General features: G+C 41.4%; 1 protein-coding gene across 9 annotated transcripts in view; it reads left to right on the top strand.

Moving 5' to 3' along the window:
* The window catches only part of LOC145344848 (myelin transcription factor 1-like protein), a 445009-nt gene that overhangs the window by 339664 nt on the left and 79510 nt on the right, over positions 1-25835 (top strand). For 7 of the 9 annotated variants that reach the window (XM_080192078.1, XM_080192084.1, XM_080192082.1 and 4 more), the window contains exon 13: positions 10211-10459. The exons of the other annotated variants lie outside the window; for them this stretch is intronic. In XM_080192078.1, the coding sequence (XP_080048204.1) occupies positions 10211-10459 (249 nt within the window). The remainder of the gene's footprint in view (positions 1-10210; positions 10460-25835) is intronic. 9 annotated transcript variants of the gene reach the window in all.

The following is a 25835-nucleotide window of genomic DNA, read 5'->3' as shown; positions in this document are numbered from 1 at the left end:
CCAATTTAGGATATCCATTTTTATGTTTTTGCTCATCAGGATGAGGGATACTAGTGCTGGGAATCTAAGGGTGCAGCTGGAGTTCCATTTTTGCATTGCAGTTGTATAAAGTAGGGTCCTGACTCCTTCCAACATGGGTGGGATTTTCTGGCACTGCCGGCCATTGGGATCATCTGATCCCGCCAAAAGCCAATGAACTATTTCCTAGGCTGTTGAATCTCCCACAGCTGGGTCCCTCCATGACGGGGCCAGTAAATCCTGGCCTATTAGTGCAGTGTCAGGTTCAGTTTAGAGGATGTTTGGTACTTCTGGATGCATTATAAACCTAAGCTTTCTTGCGCCTTTAAAATTTACGTGACAGGAAATGAAGTTTTGTACATCCAGATAATCAGAGATCCTCTCCTGGTGCAAAGACAAAAGCAAAATACTGCGGATGCTGGAATCCGAAAAAAAAACAGAAAATGCTGGAAAATCTCAGCAGGTCTGACAGCATCTGTGGGGAGAGAATAGAGCCAACGTTTCGAGTCTGGATGACCCTTCATCAGAGCTAAGAACAAAGAAAATCAGAAGAGATTTATACTGTGGGGGTGGAGGGGAGCTGTAATTGGACAAAGGAAATTAAAGTGACCATGAAGAAGGCTGAGAAAGGTACTAAAAGAGTCCACTATGTGAATGTGTGAATGGCAGAACAGAGGTACAGACTGTTAAGTGAATGTAGAATGAGGAATGTAGCAGTTGCCATGAAAGGGGTTTGGGGGCGGGGCTATGGGTTGGGAGCAAGATGGAGAGCAAGAATGGAAAACTGGAAAAATGGAAGTGAAAATGAAGGGTGATAAAAATGGATGAATGAGATGAAAAGAAGAAATGAAATAAGAGAAATGGAAATGGGATGAAGGTGGTGGGGAGAATTCATGCTCTGAACTCCATCCTTCATGCATCCTCTCCTAATGCAACAGGTGGGCTTGTGTTCACGCAATATGAACAATGTGGTGCTAGCAGTCTCCAGCCTCATACCTTTCCATTTTTATGATCAAAGCCAGCATTAAGCTCTCTGACATGCCTTAGCCACCGCCCCCAACATCACAACCACTTCCCCTCACCCTCCCCACCACAACCACCTCCCCCCGCGCCATCCTCCCCAGCTTCAAGAAGAACTCTTATTACACTAATGTAATTATTTTGTTTCCCTTTCCTCACCAAACCATTTTTAAGATCTCCCTGACAGCTAATCTGTGCAATGGACTCACACCCATTAGGTACTGTGTTGGGACTGAACGCGGTAATTTTTCGTTATTATTAAAGCAGTAGACAGAGAAAGACTTTTTATTCTGTCAGTTTGGTGAGAAATTAGGCAGCCTGCACTGTACCCTATTTTGAAATAATCCTTCACCAACATTCCTGCACTTAATTACTTTAAATAAGCTTTTTCCTTTCATTTCTTCAAATTCCATTATCTAAGAAATGTGTTTCGTGCTTCTCTTTCAGCAACATTAAAATTCAAGATCGAGTTATAGTTGATTATAAGAAAAAAATAAGCTGAAATAAAAGCACAGCTCATAAAGGAACTGGAGTAAGCTATTCAGCCCCTTGAGTCTGGTCTGTCATTCAATTAAATCAAGGTTGATCCATTTGCCCACATTAGCTCCATGTGCCTTGATAACATTCTGTAATAAAAATCTAACAATCTCAGCCATGAAAGCTCCAGCATCCACAGTCTTTTGGGATAAATTACCCCAAATTTCTTCTACCCTCATGAAAAAGTGCCTCCTGATTTCCCTCCTAAATGGCTTGGCTTTCATTTTAACATGATATTTTCTCATTAGTGTTTCCCTCGCCAGAGGATACATTTTCTCTGCATCTATGTTACTGATCCGATCACCCTGTCAATCTTCTGCAGGCAAGGGAAAAGAGACTGAATGTATATAACCTGACCTCATAATTTAACCCTCTATGTACGCCCAGGCTATCATTCTGGTGATTCTGCATTGCACCATCTCCAAGGCCAGTTCAAGAGGAGATTAGATATAGCTCTTGGGGCTAAAGAGTTGAAGAGGTATGGGGGATAGGGAGGGGATAAAGATATTGAATTTAATGATCAGCCACGATCACAATGAATGGCGGAGCAGGCTCAAGGGCCAAATGGCCTACTCCTGCTTCTAGTTTCAATGTTTCCTGAGGTATGGTGCCCTTAAGTAAATGCAGTATTTGAGATAGGTTTTGACTAAGAATATGTACAACAGAATATAACTCCCTTTCATTTTTAATTCAGTCACCTTCGGATGAAGGCCAACTTACCTTTTGCCAGGTGTTTCATCTTGTATCTGTTTGGAAGCTTTAAATAATTTGTACATTTAGACTCCTAAATCCCTGTGCTCCTCTAACAGTTCCTATTGTCTCATTTAGATATATTCTGATTTATCTGCCTTACGTCCCACTCACTGACATTAAACTCTGTCTGTTGACGTGTTGCCTACTCACCTAATTTGCGTATATTACTTTATAATTTCTTGCTCCCATTGACATGATTTACTGTCCGCCCTTAATGAGTATCACTTGTAGATTTGGAAGTACACCTCCCTATTTATTCATCCTTGGCATTAATAAAAATGGCAAAAAAGTTGAGCCAGCAGAACAGATCAGTGGTGAATACCACTTGCCACATTCTCATTCTTCCCCTTCTCGTGCCCAACTAATTTCCACCCTAAGTCAAAAGGCTATCTCCAATTTTGTGTGCTCTAAATTTTGTTAATATTTTGCATAAATACTTCCTGAATGGCCAAATAACGGATAATGGCTAAAATCAACCCTCTCGTCTATTTTGTGAATAATTTTATGGTGAAGGCAATTTGTACAAGATACTGTGCAGGACTCTATACTTTCCCATAAAAATAAACTGCCAGCTAATGAACATAATGTCACAAGCCTGAAATATCTCCTAATCCTGATTTTGTTGAGATTAATATAATCCAATAACTGCTGGGTCTGTCTTTATTTTGGATCTGTCTTTATTATTTTCTCAATTCTCAGTTGGGTTTCCCCCATAAAATGGATGGACCTTGGGGGAGACTGTGTGGAAACTGGATTGGGGTGCCCATTTCAGATTCCATTTCAGTTTCCTTCTGGCCCTCCTGTTTACCAGTTTGCACATGTTAAGTCTTCAATATTTCCACATTCTTCATACAATTACTTTGCATTTCCACTGGAATAGCATTTAATTAACAGGTCCATGTGAAATAGGTATCCACAATAGTGCTGTTGCTAAAGAGCCCTTTTTTGGAGGCTGCCAAGTTACAGTCCATTATTTCTTTTTCTGATTGTTTCCTTATTTCTGCGTGAACTTAGATACCTTTGTGATAATCGCTGAGCAGCTGATATTTTTCTCCAAAACTCATTTATATTGCCATAATTCCCCATGACTTTTGTCTCTTGGAAGAAGAAAGCAAGAATCATTGGAGAGGACTCAAACTGCACGAAATGTGCTCCACGTCAATTCACTCGTCTATTCGGTCTACATTTACAGCACCAAATGTAAATGCCCACAACAGTCAGAGGCACAAGCTTCGGTTCACAAGGGACACTCTGAAGCTCTGTAACCAATCTTGTGCACCGGCACAGTTCCAGAATAGTTGTGAATATCCCAATTGATCTCTTTTGCCTCTATGTCATTCAAAGTGCCACTGATGGCATCACATCAGAACATAGGAATTAGGAGCAGAAATAGGCAAATTCAGCCCTTCAAGCCTGCTCCGCTATTCAATCAGATCATGGCTGATCTCTTCCTGGTCTCAAATCCACCTCCCCACCTGCTCCCCATATCCCTCTTTCTCCTTTTTTAGTTAGAAATATGTCTATCTCCCTCTTGAAACCATTCACTTACATTAGTCACTGCACAGTCCATAACGCTCAGCTTAATGAGCAGCAGTTTTTTGGTAATTACATCTCCTTCTCTAATAAGCAACTGGCAACAGCTTCACAATGCTCAAAAGGATCCACACAGTTATAGATTGCACCCATAATATCTTGGATTTTCCATTGCATATGTCATTATTTGCATGAATTAGAATGGATTCCAGTTTACATTATTACAAGGATAAATACATTTCAGCTTGTTAATAACTATCAGTAATATTCATTGAAGGCAGCCATAATCCTACTGTTAATTAAACTACTAAAATAATTAAATAAATGAAACCACTGAAGATGGTTGCTGTGTAATCAAGTTATCCTCTGGAACAATGGTATCTCTGTGTACAGTATTCTAGGACAGTAGTCAAATGCAAGTATAGTGTGGTGCAAGTACCCACCGGCTAAAGATTCAAGCATTGTGGTGTGTGTTGTAAATTGTATATAATATGCCCTGTCAAGAGGCATCATCATGGGTGTGACTGAGGAAGATGACCTTGGGTGCAGCAAAGAGAGGAACAAGAAGAGTAGAGACAACCTGAAAACTTGTGAAAGGGAGCCTGATGCTAGTTGAAAGAGATGTTTGGCAAGCTCTCTTTAATGAGTATTCATTCAGTGGACATTTTGAAATGTTCCCTCTGCATTAACTGCCCTAATCACAGCTTCCCATGTGTTCTATGAGTATTTAAAAAAGTAGGGATATGAGGAATACAGGTAGGCCATTTGTACTCTTTGAGTCTGATTTGCCATTCAACCAGGTCATCCCAGAATTACAGAATAGTTCTGGTGCAGAAGGAGGCCAGTTGGCCCATTGTGTATGTACTGGGTCTCCAAACCAGCATCATGAATTAATGCCATTCCCCTTTGTTTCCCCCTTTCACCTGCCTTTTGGCCCATATCCCTGCATGTTCAAGTAATCATCTCATGCTCTGTCGAATGCCTCTATTGAATCTATCTCCACCACACTTCCAGTCAGTGCATTCCAGACCTCAACTGTTCATTGTGTGGAAGAGTATTTTCTCACATCCAATTTACTTCTTTTGCAAAGCACTTTGAATCTGTGACTCACCATCAGAGGGAATTGAAGTGGAGATGGGAGTAGATGTGTTGTAGTCCTGAAGGGCAGCACCTAAATATGGTCTCTCAGTACCGTGGCAGAGAAGTGGTGGCATCAATGGTATTTATCAATGAAGCAAAGTTCCTTTTTAGCTGAATCGCAAACTTTTCTAGACTAAATGAAATAGTAACTCCAAACCTTTATAACAAAAATCTGAACACTTCTGGTAGATTTTAGTGCTCCAAACATTTGCGAGATTAGAAGTAGAAAAGATGTTTCCATTGGTTGGATGAGTTCGAAATGAGGAACCATAAATATGTATAGTCACAAGGAACTCAAATAAGGAAGGCAGGAGCAGCTTATTTAATCAGATAGTGGTGAGAATGTGGAACATGTTGCATGGAGTGGTTGAAGTGACAAACATCAGATACATTTAAGGGGAAGCTAGATATGTGCATGAAGGGGAATAAGATTGAAGAATGTGCTGATAGGATGAGATGAATTATGGTGGGAGGAGGCAGATGTGAAGCATCAATGTCAATCATCCACCTTTTGGCCAATTGGTTTGCTTTTTGTGCAATAAAATTCTTGGTACACATATCATGGAGGATTACCTGTTCACAGCTAATGGATTTTGCTACATAACTGCCACCCACAGCTATTGTTTGTCACAATCCCCTAACACCCAGAAACTATCTTTTTTTTGATGTGTGCTCCTCAGCCAAAGAGTGACACAGCATGAACTGACTCTCAAGACCATGGGTTCCTGCTCCTTTGTCACTTGAAGCTACTTCCTCTCACTTCTTGCTTGTACTCTTATGTTTCCTTGGGAATCACTGTGATCTTTGACTGTAATTCAAGAATATATGGGATACGGTGAGGTTATTTTAAGTGGATTAGTGGTGCATACCACACTGAACTAAGAGAATGGTGCAGCATGTTCTTTCACCTTGGATTAGCAAGTAAGGTCATTAAAGAGGTAATTCTGCAATCCATTGCTCCCAGTACTGAGATATGTGTGCAAGTTGTACAGATTAGGGAATTGGGCTGCAAATTTATTGCACTATGCCGTTTCCACCTCATGCCTCTCTTATTGGAGATCTTACTTGAAGTACTATAGGTTCTGCCTTAAAGAGAGTCCTACTCCCATTCTTCCCATGTTGGGTCAGAATTCCTGTGATGCCAGCTGGATGCTGTGTGTCCTGTTGGATTGCTTAGAGATAATTTTCCAAACAGAAGGTGTGGCCTCCACTGCTTTAAATCCTGCTGTTGCATACCATTTTCTATCTAGTCTCATAGGTGTATCACAGGTGTGTCCTATGCTACAAACTCATCGAGACAATGCAAATGTTGCTCACCCTTGAAATATGTATGGGGTTAACATCCTGTAGGTCATTCACGCACTTTCTGTATGAAGTATTTATAGCCTGGTATTAACTTTAATTGGGTTAACACCATCAATGAAATGGCTGACTCAGTAATGTCCTACAAATGAGTTAAGTGTTGGTTTGCTGTTGTTGCCAATTATAATCTGCGCCTCACCTTAAGTGTACATCAGCCATGAGTTGTTGATATTAATTCAAGGCTCTTGCATTGCTAGTTTCAGTAATTCCTTTCAAGTTACTACCCCTGATAGTGGCATTAGTTCTATATTTAAATGTAAGCATTTCACAAACTAACAAAACAAAGCAATAGGATGTTTGCATTAATCATATTTCTTTACATCTGTGGACTTTGAATGCAGTCACAGCATGAAGACCATGTTTAAGATAAATTGACAGATTTTGTTTTTCTGATGGCAGCTTGAGAATGAATGAGTTATATCCAGAAAGGCACAAAACACATTTGCTTGAAGGAGTGTGAACTGCTTAGGTTCAGAAGATCAGTGATAGGTGGGAGTGGATTGAGATTTAAGTGACTGATCACTGAAAAGGAAGGGCGATAAAGTGGAAGAGAGTGGAGGCAGGGATGGACTTAAAATGAGTTTGAGTTTAGAGGATATTGATTTTACTTTTGAAAATAAAAGATGAAAATAGAAGACCGCACAACTCAAACTTTGCAGAAGTTTCTTCTAAGACAGTTAGGTAAAGAGCTTTCCATTTTAAAAAATGTAATGAATCTGTGTTTTGTTTTAGTACTGGTTAATTAAAACAAATCCAGGGAATGCTACTGATCTAATATCAGCATGCACAATGCAGTGATGTAATATACCAGCTCTTCGTAAATAATTTCAGTTGCATTCCTAGCAATGTTCAGAGAGACCTGTCCAATATAATAGCTTCTTTTACAAAGAACTACCGTAAGTAACAAATATTTTTTAGCAAATCACCCTCACCTGAAGTGAACATCAACTATTTTCAATTGTACATTCTCTTAATTACAATCGCATCTCATGCGGTGGTGCGACCAAAGAGTGTGAGGAATACATTACCCCTGTTGTTCACACGGAAAATAAATCACTCCTTTTCAATCCACAGATAAGTTACAAAATTCCTAATACAGGTGGACATTTTTTTTTAACTCTGCAACCAGGCAGCAAACTGAAGTTGTAGATCAACCAAGTGTTAGAGAAATCAATGGAAGCATGGGGACACAAGTTAAAAGTGAGGGGTGGGAGGTTTCAGAGGGATTTGAGGAAAAACCTTTTTACTCAGAGGGTGGTGATGGTCTGCAATGCACTGCCTGGGAGGATGGTGGAGGTGGGATGCCTTCCATCCTTTAAAAAGTACCTGGATGAGTACTTGGCACACCATAACATTCAAGGGTGTGGGCCAAGTGCTGGCAAGTGGGATTAGGTGGGCAGGTCAGGGCATTTCATGCATTGGTGCAGGCTCGATAGGCCAAAGGGCCTCATCTGCACTGTAGTATTTTGTGATTCTGTGAAATCAGGTATTATTTTTAATAAGTAGCTAATCTGCAATGCCAGTACTACACCCAGACAGAAAGTTGAAAAGTTATCCAATGCAATAACTATAGCTGGGCTTACCAACTCTGAACCAGAGATGTGAAAAAAAAGCTAGCCTCGTTTTCCAGTTAATTTTGGAAGGCGCACGTGTGGAGAAGTTTATTTGGCTAAATTGGCTGATTCATCAAATTGCTTCCCAATACACACTTAATGTATAAAGATAATTAAGTCAAATTATTGGAGAGCTACTGGTTCCCATGAAGATATTGAAACAAGACACTTGCAGGGAGGAAGGGTCAGGGGAGAAATTCAGAGGGGAAGATTGTTTTGATTATTTTAATTTCCTCCAATCAGTCATCAGGAAGAAGAACCAAGTAAATAGCATTGAATTTAGTATGTGTACAGCTAACAGTTTCTGGAAGTTTATCATTAAACACATACTTTCCTGATCTAAAGTCTGTATTGTAGGTCCTGTCTAAATTGGCTAATTTTGTTTTACTTCCTGATTAAAATCTATTATTTTATTTGCACGCCTCTTCCTCATTTCCACTCAGTTTCAACATTGGAATCCAAGGCCCTCCTCGTTTCTCTTCCATGACCTTCCTCACTTTGCCAGCTTTGACCTTGTCCCCTTTGATATCTTAATTATCTCTACCACAACTGTTATATAATCTAAAATGAGCAGTCTTGACCCCTGCCTGATTTAATTCCTTCATCTCACCAGCAGTTTTCTTTTTTCTCCATTTGAAATGTACTTTGCCAGGTGCTGAATGAACTTTGCCATCTCGAGAGCAGTTGCTTCATATCAAATTAGGGGAACTAATGAAATGCTTTCCAGGTTTCACAGTTCTTTGAGGAAATGTAATTTGACTTTTAATGAACAGATAGAGCTTTTTGTGTTATGCCAAGTATACTACGTCAGATTGTCTGTTCAGGGACAATGCTAAAGCATTAACTTGCTTCCCTTTGAGGAAGGATAAGGAAGGGGTGGTCCAATGTATTCAGTAGTCAAGTGTTGATTTACTACTGCTGAGTGGGACCTCTGGTATTTATGTCTGTCGAAGTAGTCAGGAGACTGAGCAAGCAACAACATGTCTGTCAGAGAACAAGTGGGAATAGATAGGTTTTATTGGCAAATTCAACTCATGTGACAAAAATATACAGGGGAGAGCCGTCAGAATCTGGCGTCAACAACATCCCTTTGGGGAATATGCCAGTGGCATCTTGGTCCTTGTAGGAAGATTGTTGGCCAATCATAATGCATCTGTCATGGGAGTGTTGGTGCATCGGCTGGGTCCTGTATTATCCCAGGAGTCTATATCACCAGGGGGAAGGAATTAAGGTTGAGTTGCCCAGTCCTGAATGACACTGATGGGTCTAAATTGCTTGAGGTTAGTAAAACCAAATCACAGACCACAGCTGATTTGTTGATCCCTGTTTGTCATTTTGTCCATGGTTCAGCATAAACATGACATAATGAGTTACATCTTTCAGAGGCTCTGAGAAGAGGGTGCTGTACAGATGGAAAAGTTTCATTGTTCATTGAAAATTGCATAGATAACTGTTACATGTTGTGTCTTCTGTAGCTACAAGCCATTTTAAATGTTGGATTATAGTCTTTGTGGATACCTAGAGTGACTAGATTATAAACAACTAAGTTAAATTCATCCTCACTAATCACCTCAATATTTTCATAAGCAGTTTTTTTGGTACATGGATTTCTGTCCCAAGAGAAAAACAAAATTCACAGCATGATTATTTTCTTGTTTCTAAAAATCAAATTTAGAAAATATGTTGACTGATAATAAGTTCAAAAGATGAGAATGTAATGTTGTGCAGGGATTTTTCTTGTTTTTTTAATACACTCATTGTCAGCTAAAGAAATTTTGATACTTGAAAGAAGTAATGAAGAAAATATGGTTTTCAAACAGAATGTGGAGGTTTTCATGATTCTTAGTAAGGTGCATTTAAAGTTTATTTATTAGTGTCACAAGTAGGCTTACATAAACCCTACAATGAAATTACTGTGAATATCTCCTAGTTGCTCCACTCTGGCACCTCTTCGGGTACACTGAGGGAGAATTTAGCATAGCCATTACACCTAATCGTATTTCAGGGTTTCAAATCACTTATACTTATCTAGCGAGTTGTTACCCATAACTCTGCAAAATATCTGCCATTATTCACAACACTCCAAATTTTTAAAAGATTTAAAATAGTGCATAAAGTTACCATTACTCTCAGAGCAGATTCATTCATCTAAGAGCTGACTACAGTGAGAGAGATTGCAGTGTAACTAGTATGCAGTACAAAGTCAGTTAAAAGGGATGATCTTTATTATGCAGAATCCCGAGATCGAGGTGGATGAGAATGGAACCCTAGATCTGAGCATGAACAAACAGAGGCACAGGGATGGCAGTTGTGGCAGCAGCAGCAGCACTGGCCTGCTGACTCCATTAGAACCAATGTCCCCACAGCGACAGAACATGATGGTCAACAAGTGCTATACAATGAACGAGAATGATTGCTGGGACTTTCCGGTAGACTACACCAAAATGAAACCTAGGACGATGGACGAGGAGGATCCCAAAGAGGTATTTGTGAAAGGAGGATGTAAAATAAAGCAACAGAAGAAAAAAATAATGCTGAGTTTTATTGATTGTGCATGGTGTGAAAGAGGAGCATTAAGAGTTTTTCCATAATTTACGAAGAATTTGGGTGGGCTTTTCAGACATTCCTTTTTATTTCCTTGGTATTTTCATTTTCAAATGTTCGTTAGGGAGCATCAGTGGAGACGCATCTCAGATTAGCCCTACTGAACAAATGAACATGTCCACATAGGTGAAGCACTCTCTGTTAATCATAATGTCAGCTGATGATAATTCACTCCCCTTACAGTCTGAATCAGTAAATTTGCCAATCTACTGCGTTGACAATTGTCATTGGGACTGGTTTTGAACAATGAAAATCAAAAAAAAGGGAAGAAATCAAACAGATGCTCAAGTTAATCATAACCATTTGTGATAGCGTGATTTCTATGAAGGGAACACTGATGGTTAGATTCCCTCTTGAAGCTTGACTGACATCCTGACAGAATGAGACATTCCTCCCTTGCATGTCAATTTTCTTTTTGTAGTTAAAGATGTATAATTGGGAAGGACGGCCCAATATTGGCATTTGTGCTTAAGCCTGTATATTTATATTTGCCTCCAATTGTACAACTACTGTTGTTTTTCATGCTGCCCAGGCATTTTTAAGGTGCCTTTCTGCAGCTATAATCTAATTTGTACCACAAAAATAAAGAGAGGGGACCTTAGACAAAAAAACACCATTAATGTTTTGGATATGGCGCTTCAATTTTGGGATAAAATATACACAGAAATTATTTACCAACATTTTTAATTTCTCAATTGCCAATAACTTGATAATGTCCTCAACTTATTCGGATTTCCAGCATTTGTGGGTTTTCACTTTATTTCTTCCAGAAGGATTGAATGAGAAATTAAGCTCATTAGCATCCAGTTTTGGGATGCTCTGTGCACCTACAGAGCTCCAGAACAGCATGCATGACATCTGTGCCCATTTGTGGGTGAATTGTGTCAGGCAGCTTGTCCGTGGAGGTGTTACTGCATGCGCACTGAATATCTGCTGGATGTATGGGGAGTTTGTATGCAACACTGATATGCCAACAGTGTCATTTTGGAGTTCAAAGCGCTAGTCAATGCTAAAGGATTGTCAACTTCTTGCTATTTACTAACTGGTTGATGTCTTTTGGCTGTTAATATGATTATACAAGTATATGGTGCTTTCTATAGTTTTAAGTTGGAAAAGTCTACAGTGTGTCATTTGACAGGTGCTGAAGGACCTTTTGCTAACTTCATGGTTTCTGCACAAAGCATTTGCTGCTAGCTGAGGGACATACTAGTTATGTTATAAATGCATGTCCTTGAGAAAGAACAGATGCTAGAAAGAGGAGGAAGAAAAGGAGGAAGGGGCCACATCCATCATGTGCACAATATCTGTGCCTCAGGAAGGACATGCTTACTAAAATCTGCTACTTGCTGCAGCTAGAAATGCATCTTCAGAGAAGGGGAAGGATGGCATTGTAAATGGCTGTGAAGGTGACTATGTATCAGGCTAATTCCAAGTTAGAACTGGAGATATTTGCAAGAAACCACCCCCCCCCCCCATTTTCTTTGCACTATTGCATAAGGGAAACCACTAAGGTTCTGTACTTGATGGCAGCTAGCTACATGTAGGTAGAGCTTTGCTAGGATTGCAGACTCCCATTGGCTGCTTCCACATTACCTTGCAAGTGCTGCATCTTGACTCTGGAATGAACTAGAATTGAAAGGGATTTCAACCCCTGAATACCACTCTGTATGACCATAAACAATTTATGGTACTGCTCATTGCCCAGTATCCTGCCAGCACTTTTGATGCCTTCATTCTGAGGCTGTTCACTGTGCCATCCGAACTGAATTATGACAACAAAAAGGGCAAATGCTGAGTGACAAGAGCAATCTTCTGATCATATGGCTGATGTCTCCAGTTTGCAGCTCAGAGAGAAGGACGCATACAATGGGTGAACCTTATATCATGTAACAATAATTGTTAACATTTCTGAATCCCAACCCCACACTTGCCAGCAACAGGTTCACCAGCGCAATCTGCTGGAAGGTGGCTTGCTAACTGACAGCATCTTCCTCTAGGGTCAGTAGATCCTGAGCTGAGGCTTCAGCACCAATCTGAGAGCCTGCAGCCTTTGAACGACAAGAGCCTCATTGGCAGAAGCAGGCACTACAACTGCAGGATGCTGACCACTCAGGAGCCTCCATCTTGGGGCTCCCTTTGAAGCCATGTTTACTTTTTAAAATTGAAATGTGTTTGCAGTTGCCAGGCTAATGGATGGAGGGGAAACCCCTCCCTAGGCTGACTGGCAGCCACTGTTGTGGCCTACGGATACTTGCACCTGCACTACTTTAAAGAGGCCTCGCAGGCACCTAGGCCATCGCTGGCAAGCCACCTCCAGACACTTGCTGAGTCTTAGCATCAGGGAGGCTTCCTGTTCAGGGCGGCATCCACAATCTGCTGGGTGGCTTCTGCTTGTGCAATGATGAGACTTTACAACATGGTTGGATCGACAAATTTGTGAATGGAGTTGCCATTACTTCCATTTTGGAACGATTAGGCTCTAAGCTTTGCACAAATTCCTGCACCAAGTTGGGTCTGGAATCCTCCATGCACTTTAACATTGGTCTTAGGATTTCTGACAAGCTTCCCAAAGCACCAAGGATTTTGTTGTGTATAACATCTGTGTTCTTTGGTAGGCTGTATGACTGAAGAGCTCACCTGAGTCCTTAATTGTTCAAACTGGCTACACAATACTACTGGAAACGTAGCCACTGACTTCAAAGAATGGCCTCTGGCAAGATTGTTCTGGGCAGGGTGGGGGGGGCAACATTTTGGATTGCTGTCCTGAAATATCTTTATGCTCACCCTGTGCAACTGGGAATATTCTGCCCAATGAGAGCAATTCTGCTATATGCAGTGTGATGGAGCAGACTGTGCGCACACATGCTGGAATAGCATTTTGGACAATTCTGAAGGAACTCTGCAGTTCTCAGGAAATGTTAAGATTTGTGTTACTCTGCTGCATGCCATCATAAGGGCATTGCCCTTGCCACCAGCTATGTGGTGAGCATCTGACGAGCAGAAAGAAGAAGGGTAAAAAAGAGAGAGTGCAATGGAGGTGGGAACCTCAGTAATCCCCCTTCTGCCCTTGAAGAACTTACCTGAGTGAAATACCTCAACTCTAATTCCCCAACATTTCCACACCTTACTTTCCCTCTGTAAATGACCACGCAGTTCTACTTGGCCATAAGTCAAAATACAAACAATCTCAAAATAAATACTCTGAACCAAATTTTTACGTGAAATTGTTCCATGTTGCAACAAACATCAATTAATTACATTTTTGGATTAATTTGCTATCTGTCTCCTATGTATCTTTGTCCTTGTCCTCCAATGCAGTGCTACTCTACGGATATAGAACGCTGCTGAACTTCAGTGAAGGGGCCTACAGATAGTCTTTGAGGACAACCTGAAACAGCTGTAGACCTAGAATGTCCAGTTTCAGACTGAACAGTGTGGGCTAGCTGGTGGACAAGAAAGAGAAGGAAGGCTTGGGTGGACTAATGCTGTATTCTTGAGAGAGGGCAACTGGTTCCTGCTCCGTGGAGCCACTGCCATTTCCCTTGGATTGGCACTGTAGGAATCTTAATATTTTGTTGGAAGACAGTCTATTGTACTGTTGTGACACCCTGCAAACTCTTTGCACGCTGTATGCCACATCCATGATGATAGCAGTCTGAGCTTCCACCATAGCACTAACATGCTGGGTGGCTTCTGCTTGTGCAACAGTGAGATGTTGTAACATGGTTGGATCCACAAATTTGTGAATGGAATTGCTATCACTTCCATTTTGGAAAGATTAGGCCCCAAGCTCTGCACAAATTCCTGCAACAAGTTGGGTCTGGAACCCTCCATTCATTTTAACACTGGTCTCAGGATTTCTGACAAGCTTCCCAAAGCACCAAGGATTTAGTTGTGTATAACCGTCAGTGTTCTTTGGTGGGCTGTGTGCCTGAAGAGCTCACCTGAGTCCTGTGTTGCAGGGCTAATGTGAGACTTCACTCTCCAGTGAGCTGGCATATGTACTATCCTTGTCTCCTGCCTTTCTTCAGCCCACTTGTACCTATTGTCTCACCACATGCACCTCTGCTATCCTCCAAGATAAGCATTGTGTCAGTATCTGAGCTGGTAACTGCAAGTATGAAATGCAGTGTTGTGTCTTCATTATAACTTTCCTCTTGGTTTTTGGCCACTGCCTGGCCAGATTGGACTTCTTTAGTATCTGAAAAGAAAAATGCACAAAGACATTGTTATGGTGCAGGAGTAAGGGGAGGGGAACGATTGGGGACGAGCTTTCTCATACGGTCTCCAGCTGGTAGATCAGACAGGATTGTGAATTCATGGTAAGTGGGGTGTGAGAACGCAGATTAGGTATGAGGATCCAGTCATTTTCAATGGTTTCAGCTGCATCACTGACAGTGGCCTCAGAAGTGGCTGTTCCATTAATGCCCAGCACCATCTCCATCATGGGGTTTGGAGATGCAGGCACATCTGTCATTCTCTGGTTAGATCCTCCTGTCCCCTGTCATGCTACCGGAAAATGTGTCTGAGTATTGTGCAATTTGTTTGGTTGTTGTGATGTTATAGTTGGAAAAGTGGGTGTTGGGGCTTGCATCAGTGCTAAGTGTGTGGTGAAGGTGAGGTGAAGCATGTAGATGTTAATTATGAGCCCAGAATTATCAAGCTCATTGTTAAGGGGAAGTGATGGCCTAATGATATTACTGCTGGACTATTAGTCCAGAAACTCAGGTAATGTTCTGGGGACTCGGGTTTGAATCCTGCCACTGCAGCTGGTGAAATTTGAATTTTTTAAAATTCTGGATTTAAGAATCTACTGATGACCATGAAACCATTGTCAATTGTTGGAAAAACCCATCTGGCTCACTAATGTCCTTTGGGGAAAGAAATCTGCTTTTCTTAACTCACATGGCCTACAATGACTCTGGAGTCAGTTGACTCACAACTCCCCTCCAAGGGCAACTAGGGACTGGCGATGAATACTGGCCAGTCAGCGACACCCATGTCCCATGAACGAATTTAAAAATAGTAAATGATAGGGGTGTGTTGAATTATCATCGTCCGAGGCTAGTGGTGCAGTTGGTAGGATATGACATTTGGATATACATTTATTAACCTTGACCTAGAGGTCATTGAACATCCTGCAGCACTACATTCAGGTTTTCGGGCTTTGACTCCTGGCATCAATTGCCGCAGTGTCTATTCCCATAACCTTCTGAGTGTGTGTTCGGAGGACCTCTTCATTCCCAATAAATATCGGACGCCTCTCCTCCTTTTCACCTCCTTCATCAAGACCCTCCAGTACTGCATCTGAAACCCTGGGAGCTGGTTCTCTCCCCTGTTGTGTCACCCTTCACTCTTTGTCAGATTTGATTCTTTTCATCCATGACTCCCAGCACCAGCTGCAACCACAACACACCTCCCATTAAGCAAATCCTGACTTGGCGCAGAGATCATTCAAATGAGCAGGCAGTATGCTTGCTGCCTGCACTGTAATCAGTGGGCGCAGGTTAATAGCACATCATGATCCTTGCACCTGTTTTCAGGGTCTATGCAATTTAATCACCAGTGTTTTCAGTAAGCAAGTTTCACCATTTAAAGTGGTAAATTCAATAGCACATACCGTTGTCCACTTGTATGTGTCTGCTTCTGATGGAGTGCATGTTTATGTAAATGAGAGCTAATTAGATTAGCAGGCAGCCAAAAGAATTAAAATGAAAACAGAAATGTTGATTTGACCTGCTATTTTCCACCACTGGTACAGGATTTTTATTCATCACTGGCATGGGTCAGAGGAAAGCAGATAAAGACAAGAACATGTGCAGATGCTGCAATGCCAGCTGTACTTGGGTAGAGCCTTTGGATAGATCTGGTAGGGAGTGTAGAGATCTCTATCTGTTTGAATACTTTCAAAAATTTCCATTTTGCTGCAAATGTTACACTTTCTACGAAGCAGCAACACAGCAACCATTAAAAAAACTGAAGACTCTTGTTTTGTGTCAAGGTAGATTAAAGGTTCCTTCCTGTTAATGTTTAGTTTGCCGAATTAGCCTGAGTAATTTTGTACCCTGGGAATTTCCCTCGGCTCCATATGAAGAATGGCAGGGTTGTATTAAAGAATGGCTCTGTAACTGCCGTCATTCCTGTTTGTTCCCCTTTCTTTCACATGGACAAAAATGCTAACAGTTCATGTCAGAAGAGCACATAAATTATTGAATGATAATTTCAATAGGGAGTGCTCAGCACAGGTTATGCTAACGTATAGAGTTTCGCGTTGCAGCCTATTCTTGGCACCGATGTTGCTTACAATTGTTCAGTTTGACTAATTGCTTTTGGCTCCTTCAGTAACAGAAAACAAACACCTATGGAACTGTGGAATCAGCTGTGACACAGTGACAACTGTGGCCTCTGAATTCTACACATTATTAGGGGGAGTCTTTTGTTCGCTCCATTTGTTTGCCTAGTCAATAAAATGGTAAGGGTGGAATTCTCCATTACTTTTTTCTGATTGCGGTGGTGGGCGGTTCTGGTGGCACATTCTTGCCGGTCAAAATGGCATGGAGTTGCACCCAATTTTACACTTGCAGTCCTATAATTATGCACGAGCGAGCATCTCTTCAAATCACTTGGTGGGTTGGGAGCTGATTTGTCCAGCCGCTGTCAGCTACTGGGTTTGAAAGTCTGGGAACCACGTAGAAATATGAGTCCAGCGCTTATATCACACTACTCAGCCCACCAGTCTTCATGAGACTGTGCAGGATGTCTGGAAGCCAGAGGCAAATGCAGGCAATCTCAAGAGGTCTGCACCCCCAAATCAAACAACATGCCTTAAGACCTTGATTCCTGGAGTCTTGGCACAGAGATATATCCCCTACCCAAGGGGAAAACCCAGGAAGTGCACCATTCCTCACATCTGACTAGCAACCATATCAGAAGCATCACTCAATGCAGGAAACAGACGAATAATCCGCTCTGCCAGGGTAAGTCCTCTCTCAGCTCCCTCCACTATCCAACTCTCATCATAGCATCATGTACTCAAATGGCAACTCTATTGCTGAAAAATTCATAGCGTGTCAGCAAAATGCACTGATATTAATGCACAAGATGGCCAGCCTTTTGTAGCCAATAAGAGATATCCTGCGAATTGAAAATTGTTACAAGTTATCAGTTGATTTACACCGCCCCAATAATTCAGTGAAAATGGTGTTTTGAGTTTAATCTCCCTGTGTGTTTGATGAAGTTGCTGCATTTGTGCAATAGTTATCCATTAAAGCATGCTCGCAGAATTTTAAGTCCAGTAATTAACAATGTAAGTTCTAATAGCATGGTAAATTTTAATGACTGCTAATCAAGCTCTTTTGCCTACAAAGTTATATAGTCATAGTCTTATAATCCCTATAGTGCAGAAAGAGGCCATTTGACCCATTGAACCTGCACCAACAACAATCCCACCCAGGCCCTACCCCCACAACCCCTGCTAATCTTCCTGACACTAAGGGACAATTGAGCATGGCCAATCAACCTAACCCACACGTCTTTGGAGCGTGGTAGGAAACCAGGGCATGCGGAGAAAACCTATGCTGACAGGGGAGAAGGTGCAAACTCCACACAGACAGTTACCCGAGGCTGGAATTGAACCAGGGTTGCTGTTGCTGTGAGACAGCAGTGCTAACCACTGTGCCAGTGTGCCGTTTGGAGCCTCATTGCCTTTGGTAGTGTATTCCTGTTGGAGATTTTGGCTAGATTCTCTCCATTCACCCCATCATCGCTGAAAGCGAGAACAGAGATTTTAGTGTTCAGGCAAAACTCCATTCACTGAAGCAGGACCAGAGAATCCCAGTTGCAGGCAGGGACAGAGAATTGCTGGCTCCCTCATCAGTTTGAGGAGATAGATCACCTAGTGATCCCTGGTGTTGTTGATTGTATTGTGTCATTAAATGGGAAGTGTGAGATTCTACAAAGATGAGGATTGAATTTTACCTCGTACCTGCACTTGGAAAAGACCTGAATCTGTAGCCAAGCTGTGAATCATGTGATGTGTTGTAGCCATCTTTTAATTCAGCAAAGTCCATTTTTTAACAAAACAAAAAGTAAGGTTTGATTTAAACAGTTTTTGATCACTTTCATGTCTTAGGGACACAATGAAAGGCATATGAGTGGAATTGCCAGAATATCTGCTGAATTCTCTCCATTTTGTTAAATGACTTGATTCCTGCACTAAACAGAAACCTGTTCATTCCAGGTTCTGCACCAAACTTAAGTGCATGGTCTAATGTTCCCTTCCCTCCAGCAAATGACCTGTTCTTTCTTTGCCATCATCGATCTGAGATATTTCAGAGCTATTGAATCCAACAGCCTTGACTCAGCGGGAGCACCTTCACCTCTAAGTCATAAACCTGTGTGTTCACAAATTACTCAAGAGAATTGAGCATATAACCTTACCTGGCATTACAGTGTAACATTCGCAGGCTGCTGCTCTCTCAAAGGTGTAATCTTTCAGATGAGATATTAAAACCGAGTTCCCATCTGATCTCCCGGGTAGATGTAAGTCATCCCATAGCACAATGTGAAGAAGGACAAGGGATTCAACAGGTCAGGGAGTTCAACTGGCCCTCATGCAATATCAGTATAACTGATTATCTGTTCATTATCACATTTCTGTTTGTGGAAGCTTGCTGCATGTAAATTCGCCATCACCTTCTGTAACCATTGTTATACAATAGTTTTTCTACAGAAGTACACAAATAACTCGAAAGCACTCTGGGGTGTCCTGAGGTTGTGAAAGGTGCTATATAAATGCAACTTATTTTCTTCCGTTTCCTACTGTCTTGTAGTCTGATCAGTCTTTTCACTGGAGCTAAGAGTTAAACCTGTTTCTGCTCTCTAACTGGTCAATTAGTTGAAGCAAACTGGTGTTTTCTGCAATTTAGTTGGCCTGTTAGTTGAATCCAACATTGAAACGCTGTCAACATGTAAACAAACATAGTCTAGTTACTGTTATTTCATAACCAGTACCTGAAATGAGATTTAAACCTGTTGCTTCTTTTGGACAATCACTGGAATACCTAACATTACTTTGCAAACATTTTGGATATTCAAGTGGCTGGGGTGTATTAAAACACATGCCTGATTAATGGCAACTTCAAGAAGCATCAACAAAAATTGTTGTCGAGCAAACTAAATTCTGCAAGACCTGTGAAAAGTGGAGAGGAACTGCAAAAGTTATTGTAACACAACATTGGGCAGAATTATGGAGGGATATTACAGGGGCGTTACAGTGTAACACAGGGGAGCAGGGGCAGGTGTAAAAGGTGGGAGCTTGAAATAGCTAGCAGTCTGAGTGCTTGCAGAGGTAAACAGACATTGAGGGTGGCTGGTGGGCAACTGAAAGAAAATATGTTTGACGACCAGACTTTGAACTTTGTTTGGCATGCATCCTGGAATTGCAATATGAATTTGAACTGGCTGCGAACTGGCCCTGTCAGGACCTTAACTTTCTGAACAAGGAGAGACTCGTTTGATTAAGGTTTGAATGCACCAGTAAATAGTTTAGCTATCCAGTTAATTATATAGGGAAGATAATCAATGTAAATATAGTGCTCAACAAAGAGCTGTTTTTTTAATTTAGTTTTATTATTTTGAAGTGCTCTGCATATTTGAAACAGACCTTGTGACAATTAATATACAGTCATCATGCTGTTTACCTGAACTCCCATGTGAACCTGTTCTTACAAAATCCCAGGACTTGGCAGTGTCACAATAAGAAACATGGCTTTTTCTAACATGAAGAAGTAAGTCATCAAAGCCCAGGGTATGAGGCAGGTATGGAAAGTCCATAAGATCATGAAGCAGAGAAGCATATCTGGGAGAAGGTTTTCCACATAAAATACCAAGGTAAGAAACAAGAAGGAGTTTGAATAAAAGTAACTTGTCATTTAAGGAGGCAGCTATTCATGTTGTTAACAACTGATGTCAGTCAAAGTAAATTACCAGTGTCAGACGAGCTTTCTTTAATACTGTGGTATACTTAAAGCAAATTGATCCAGTAACCTGCTGGAAGCGCAACACAAAGGGAAATAATGAACATAGTTGAGAACTAACACAGCAGGATCAGTGAAGTAAAACCTACAGTGATGAACCACAGAAAGCTTGGTAGCTGATTATAATTATTGACACAAATAGCTGTCAATTAAAATGCACTCAGTTGCTCTCAGACATTCTCTTACATATTTTGTAGGCAAGGCACTTTATATTCAAGTAAATAGGCCATAAAACATTGCAGTTGCTTAACAGAAACTGCTCAGTATATTCATTCATTCATTCTGTAGCCTTATCTTCTCTTCACAGAAAAAATGTTGTTTTCAACAGAAGACAGTGTGTAGAGGGGGGGGGGTCAAAGAACTCAGCAGGCCTGACCATCCACCCCTTTGAAGCTGCTAACACAGGATGAGAAATTGTAAGCTGCAAGGCTGACTTGCAAACCTGTGCTCCAGGCTTGTATTGTTATAATCACCTTAGCCCTGAAAATGCAATTGCAAATCTATAAGTGTCGTGCACATGAAATAAGTCAAGAACTGTCTGTATGGCAACAGCAGCATTTCTAACCACTTGCAATGACTTGTTGTTACAGAAAAGCCGCAACCCAAAGAACAACAAGTCAGACCTTCTCAATAGCAAACCTCACCACAGCACCAAGCATACCACCATTAACCACTATTAACACCATAGCAGGGAAAGCCACACATTTCAGAGTGATTTAGAAGAGAAAATATTGTGAGCATCATTTTTCCTGGTTGCGGAAAGGGCAGACGTGGTGGCTGAAGAAGGTAGTTCCTGCTGATTGGATGTATAGCAAAGACACATGACCGGCCTCATGAGTAGCTTCGAAATGGAGGGTATTCGTAAGTGTGCTGGGTTCACCAGTCACTTGACTCAGAGGCTGGAATTTTACTGGCACGCCGGCCCCGATTCTGGGGGCGGGCTCGGCTCGGAGAAGGGCATTCTCTGTTGGCCTTGGGTGGGATTATGCAAAATTTGGGCAGACGTGCCAGTAAAATTCCGCCCAGTGTGTGTTGCACAGCAGATTTCTCTTACTCATCATGTGCTCTTGTGAAACTGGTCTGCAGATTGCCATTGAGCAGAAGACAGCGCCAGTGTGTGGGAGACCCCAGCCATGCGGATATAAAGCATTGATATAGCATCTCTCAAAATGGCCCCACTGATGATGCATAGGATTTGAGGCCACTCCTTCCTGGTGCGGCAATGACTGATTTACATGAGCTGGAGAACACTTTGCTGCAGCAAACACAGAGGCCGCGATTCACTTGTTTTCAGCTACGTGCATCTGTCAGGTGGGATTCACCCACTTGATGGCTGCAAAGTCATGCATCCTGCGGTTCATGCCAGCCAGCCCCGCTGTTATCTCCACGTTCACCAACAAGCTCCGCCCCCACAAAAGAAATAGAAATGGTGCCTCCCTCTTGCTGACCACCAATCCCTCAGCAAAGACGGATATCCCACCCCCAACCCCATACACACGCAAACACACACACACACACACAATACATCACACAGGCATGAGGTTTGCTCACACCTGCAGCTCCTGAGAGACAGGGAATGTGAAATCTCTGATGCAGAATAGAGCGCTGCTGTGATATAAAAACCTGTCAGCTGTCCAGGCGCCATGGAGATTAAAGCAACCCAGCCAAACTTTCACAGCTGACAGGCAGGAATGAAAATGTTAATCATAGAACTCCCTGAAATCACCATGCCAGGGATGATATTCAAGTTTGTCAGGGTTAGAAAGGGCAATCCAGCCACAAGATCCCTATCCCAGGGGAGAGTGGCGAGGTCAACTCTTGCCCCAGCCTGACCCCACAAAACCGTCAGGATCTTTGGGGGACTCTCCCTCTGCAGTCTGGCAACAGCAGAGAGGGAAATGGTCACTGGACCCAATTCCTTGAACCTCTTCAGGGTCCAGCATGCCAGCCCCACGTTAGTCATTACCAGCACCAAAGCCTGGTGCGGTTCTTACCAGAGAGATGGATGAATGCTGTGGGACCAGTGAAAAAGCCACCAAGCCCACTAATTGTATGACACTATGGGCAGAAACCCAATTGGGGCTGGTGGGGTGTGAGTGAAACCTGATAGCCCTCACATCAGGCAGGAATCCAGATTTTTGGCTGGTGCCCCATTCAGCAGGACATTGAGATTCCTGCTGAGCACTTGGTGAGATCGGTGAATCTGCCCCCACCCCCCCCAATGCGTGCGAAGGCTTGTTCACCAATAATAATTAGTTGTATTATTGTCAAATTTTGCAAGTTGCATACTTGCACTTATCTGGACAAATAAATGGAGAACCCCTTTAATACAAGTAAACCTTTACATCTGAACAGAATAAGATGTTCCATGCAAAGATTGGATTATCTGGGTCGACCGACGAAGACCAAGTCAGAAGAGGATTACCAACAGACATCTTAAGAAGTCTTCCTACCATACTCCTTGAAAGGATTAAAATCACTAAAGTCATTGAACGCAGCAGAGTTCACCTGTGCATTGAGTACAGCACAAAGTTCCCTGAGAAGCTTCTGCAAATATGTTCTGTCACTTATACTTGGACTGCACAAGAAAGGTGACCAAAGGACACGGGCAGTGAGAACCCTATAGCCACAACAGCCAGTGTCATATTTGGATGATGCAGACATGTAGGCGTGTTTCATTAATGATCCATCATTATAATTAGATGAGCATATAGCAACTGTAACTGGTTATCTACATTTATGAAGTAATCAGAACTATTAGTTATAATTGGATATCAATTAGTTCAGAACAACTGTACACCTGTGATTGGTAAATGCAAATCCTTTGTAAAATAAGCAAAAAATATATCTATCCAGGCCATTTATCATTCAGGAAGTCTGTTCACCACCTTGTGGGAAGCAGGCTTTCTCACTATAGCATGAATAAAGGGTGATTTAAAAGTCCCAAGTGTCATCTGGTCTATCGAGGGTGCGAAGTGAGTGTTCCATTGAATAGCAGCGAAATTCCCCAACACTCCTCATAATTAGAAATATCACTAACTCACTTTCCACAGGGCAGAGAAACATGCCACATCTGTTCATCTCTACTATTATAAAGACACAAAATGTTCTCAAATTTTGCAGTGATTCTTTATTTTCACAAAAAAACTTTGTAAAATGGCTGTTTATTTCAAAGCGAAACTCATATGAAACATGAAAGAGGCCTCATACAAAGGAATGCTCAATCAGAGATTGTGGGTCTATTCTATATCATAGCTACATGCTATCATAGCTACATCTCCTTCCTTTTGTACCTCTCACTTGCCTGTGCCGTGACTTGTTGTGGCTCCTTTACGACGGATAGCTACATGGTTATATCATGCTGCATGTTACCCAGCAATGCAATTAGAAATTTAGGGAATTGAGCTGGCTATTTGACCCATCAAATCCACCTGTCATTTGCTTAACCTTAGCAGTTTTCAGTTTCTTAACATGAATTATCTACTCCCATATTGCTTAATGCCCATACTTCCAAATGCTTTATCTAGCTTTTAAATGCTTCAAATTATTTTGCACCTATTGCCTTCAAGGGTTGTGTTTTCCACATTCTCATAACCCATCGTACGAAGAAGATTTTCCTGGATTAGCTTTTAATTAGTTCAGCTTGAATTCTAATGGTATATCTACTTGTCTTTGTTGCTTCTAGCTGAGGGGAAATTATTCACTATCTACTTAGTTAATTCCCTTCATTTTTTAAACACCTTGCTAAGATTATCTCAAAGCCCCTCCATCTCCAAAGAATTTCACCCATTCTATCATCACAAATCATTTCTTTCATCTAGATATTATTCTGATAAATAGTCATTGAACTTTATCAAGAGCCATATAACCATCCTAATGTGAGGCATCAGAATTGAAGACAATTAAGTATATTTAATTCATCTTAAACAATTTTGCAGAACTAATGATGGTATATTGGTAACTCATTTTACAATGTGCCATAACTTGTTTTCCAAATCCATTCCCCCTCTCATTTTTGGTGTTGTTTCTTAATTTGACCAATTTGCATTGAATTTCTGAATCCAAAATATTGATGTAAATTAGGAACATTACTGAATCATGAGTCACCCCATTCAATTCTGTCCCAATCCCACATTATTATCTATCTAAATAGTTCCCATTGTTTCCAATCCTCCAAGTAATTCCTTTTCCAGTTCCAAGTTCTGCTTTGAATTTCTGGTAAAAAGTCTGACAACACCAGGTTTAAGTCCAACCGATTTATTTGATAGTAAACTCACAAGCTTTTTGTGAGTTTACTATCAAATAAATCGGTTGGACTTAAACCTGGTGTTGTCAGACTTTTTACTGTGTTTACCCCAGTCCAACGCCGACATAGCCACATCTTGAATTTCTGGACCATTGAGTTGAAAGCTATGAATAAAGTAATGGGTTCCCAGGTGAAAATTTACAAAATGAACTTTGGAAGCCGAAAGTACACAATACCTTGAAGTCTACCACAGTCAACTTGAGTTGTCATTTCCTCATGTCATCATTTATGACAGAGCACACAGGAAGACATAAATTGTGTCCAAGAAAGATACAGCAATAATCATGGGTGACTTTAATCTATATGTAGATTGGGCAAATCAAATTGGCAAAGGTAGCCTGACAGATGAGTTGAGAGAGTGTTTTAAGGGCAATTTCTCAGCACAGTATTTTCCAGAGCCAGTGAGGGAACAGGCTGTCCTAGACCTGATTATGTGCAACGATACATGACAAATCAATAGCCTCATGGTAAAAGAGTCTCGAGGCAATCTCAATCATGTCACAATGGAATTCCAAGTTAAGTTTGAAAAGGAGAAGTGTGGGTGTATGACCAGTGTCTTAAACCTAAATAAAGATGGTTATGAGGGTATGAAGGCAGTGTTGGCTCAGGTGAAGTGGGAAACTAGTTTAAAAGTTAGGGCCATAGAGTTGCAGTGGCAGACACTTAAGGAGATATTTAATAACAGAATCAAAGAATAATACAGTGCAGAAGAGGCCCCTTGGCCCATCGAGTTTGCACTGATGCGTGAGAGGCCTGCTTACCTAATCCCACTTGCTAGCATGTGGTCAATAGCCTTGAATGTTATGGTGTGCTAAGTATCCATCCAAGTACTTTTTAAAAGATGTGAGGCACCCTGCCTCCACCACCCTCCCAGGCAGCACATTCCAGATCGTCACCACCCTCTGAGTAAAT

The sequence above is a fragment of the Carcharhinus amblyrhynchos genome, chromosome 7 (genome assembly GCF_965287045.1).
Source record: "Carcharhinus amblyrhynchos chromosome 7, sCarAmb.v2.hapA, whole genome shotgun sequence".
Classification (NCBI taxonomy): domain Eukaryota; kingdom Metazoa; phylum Chordata; class Chondrichthyes; order Carcharhiniformes; family Carcharhinidae; genus Carcharhinus; species Carcharhinus amblyrhynchos.
Note: the sequence above shows the minus strand (reverse complement) of the source record. Positions and strands in the feature narration are given on the sequence as shown.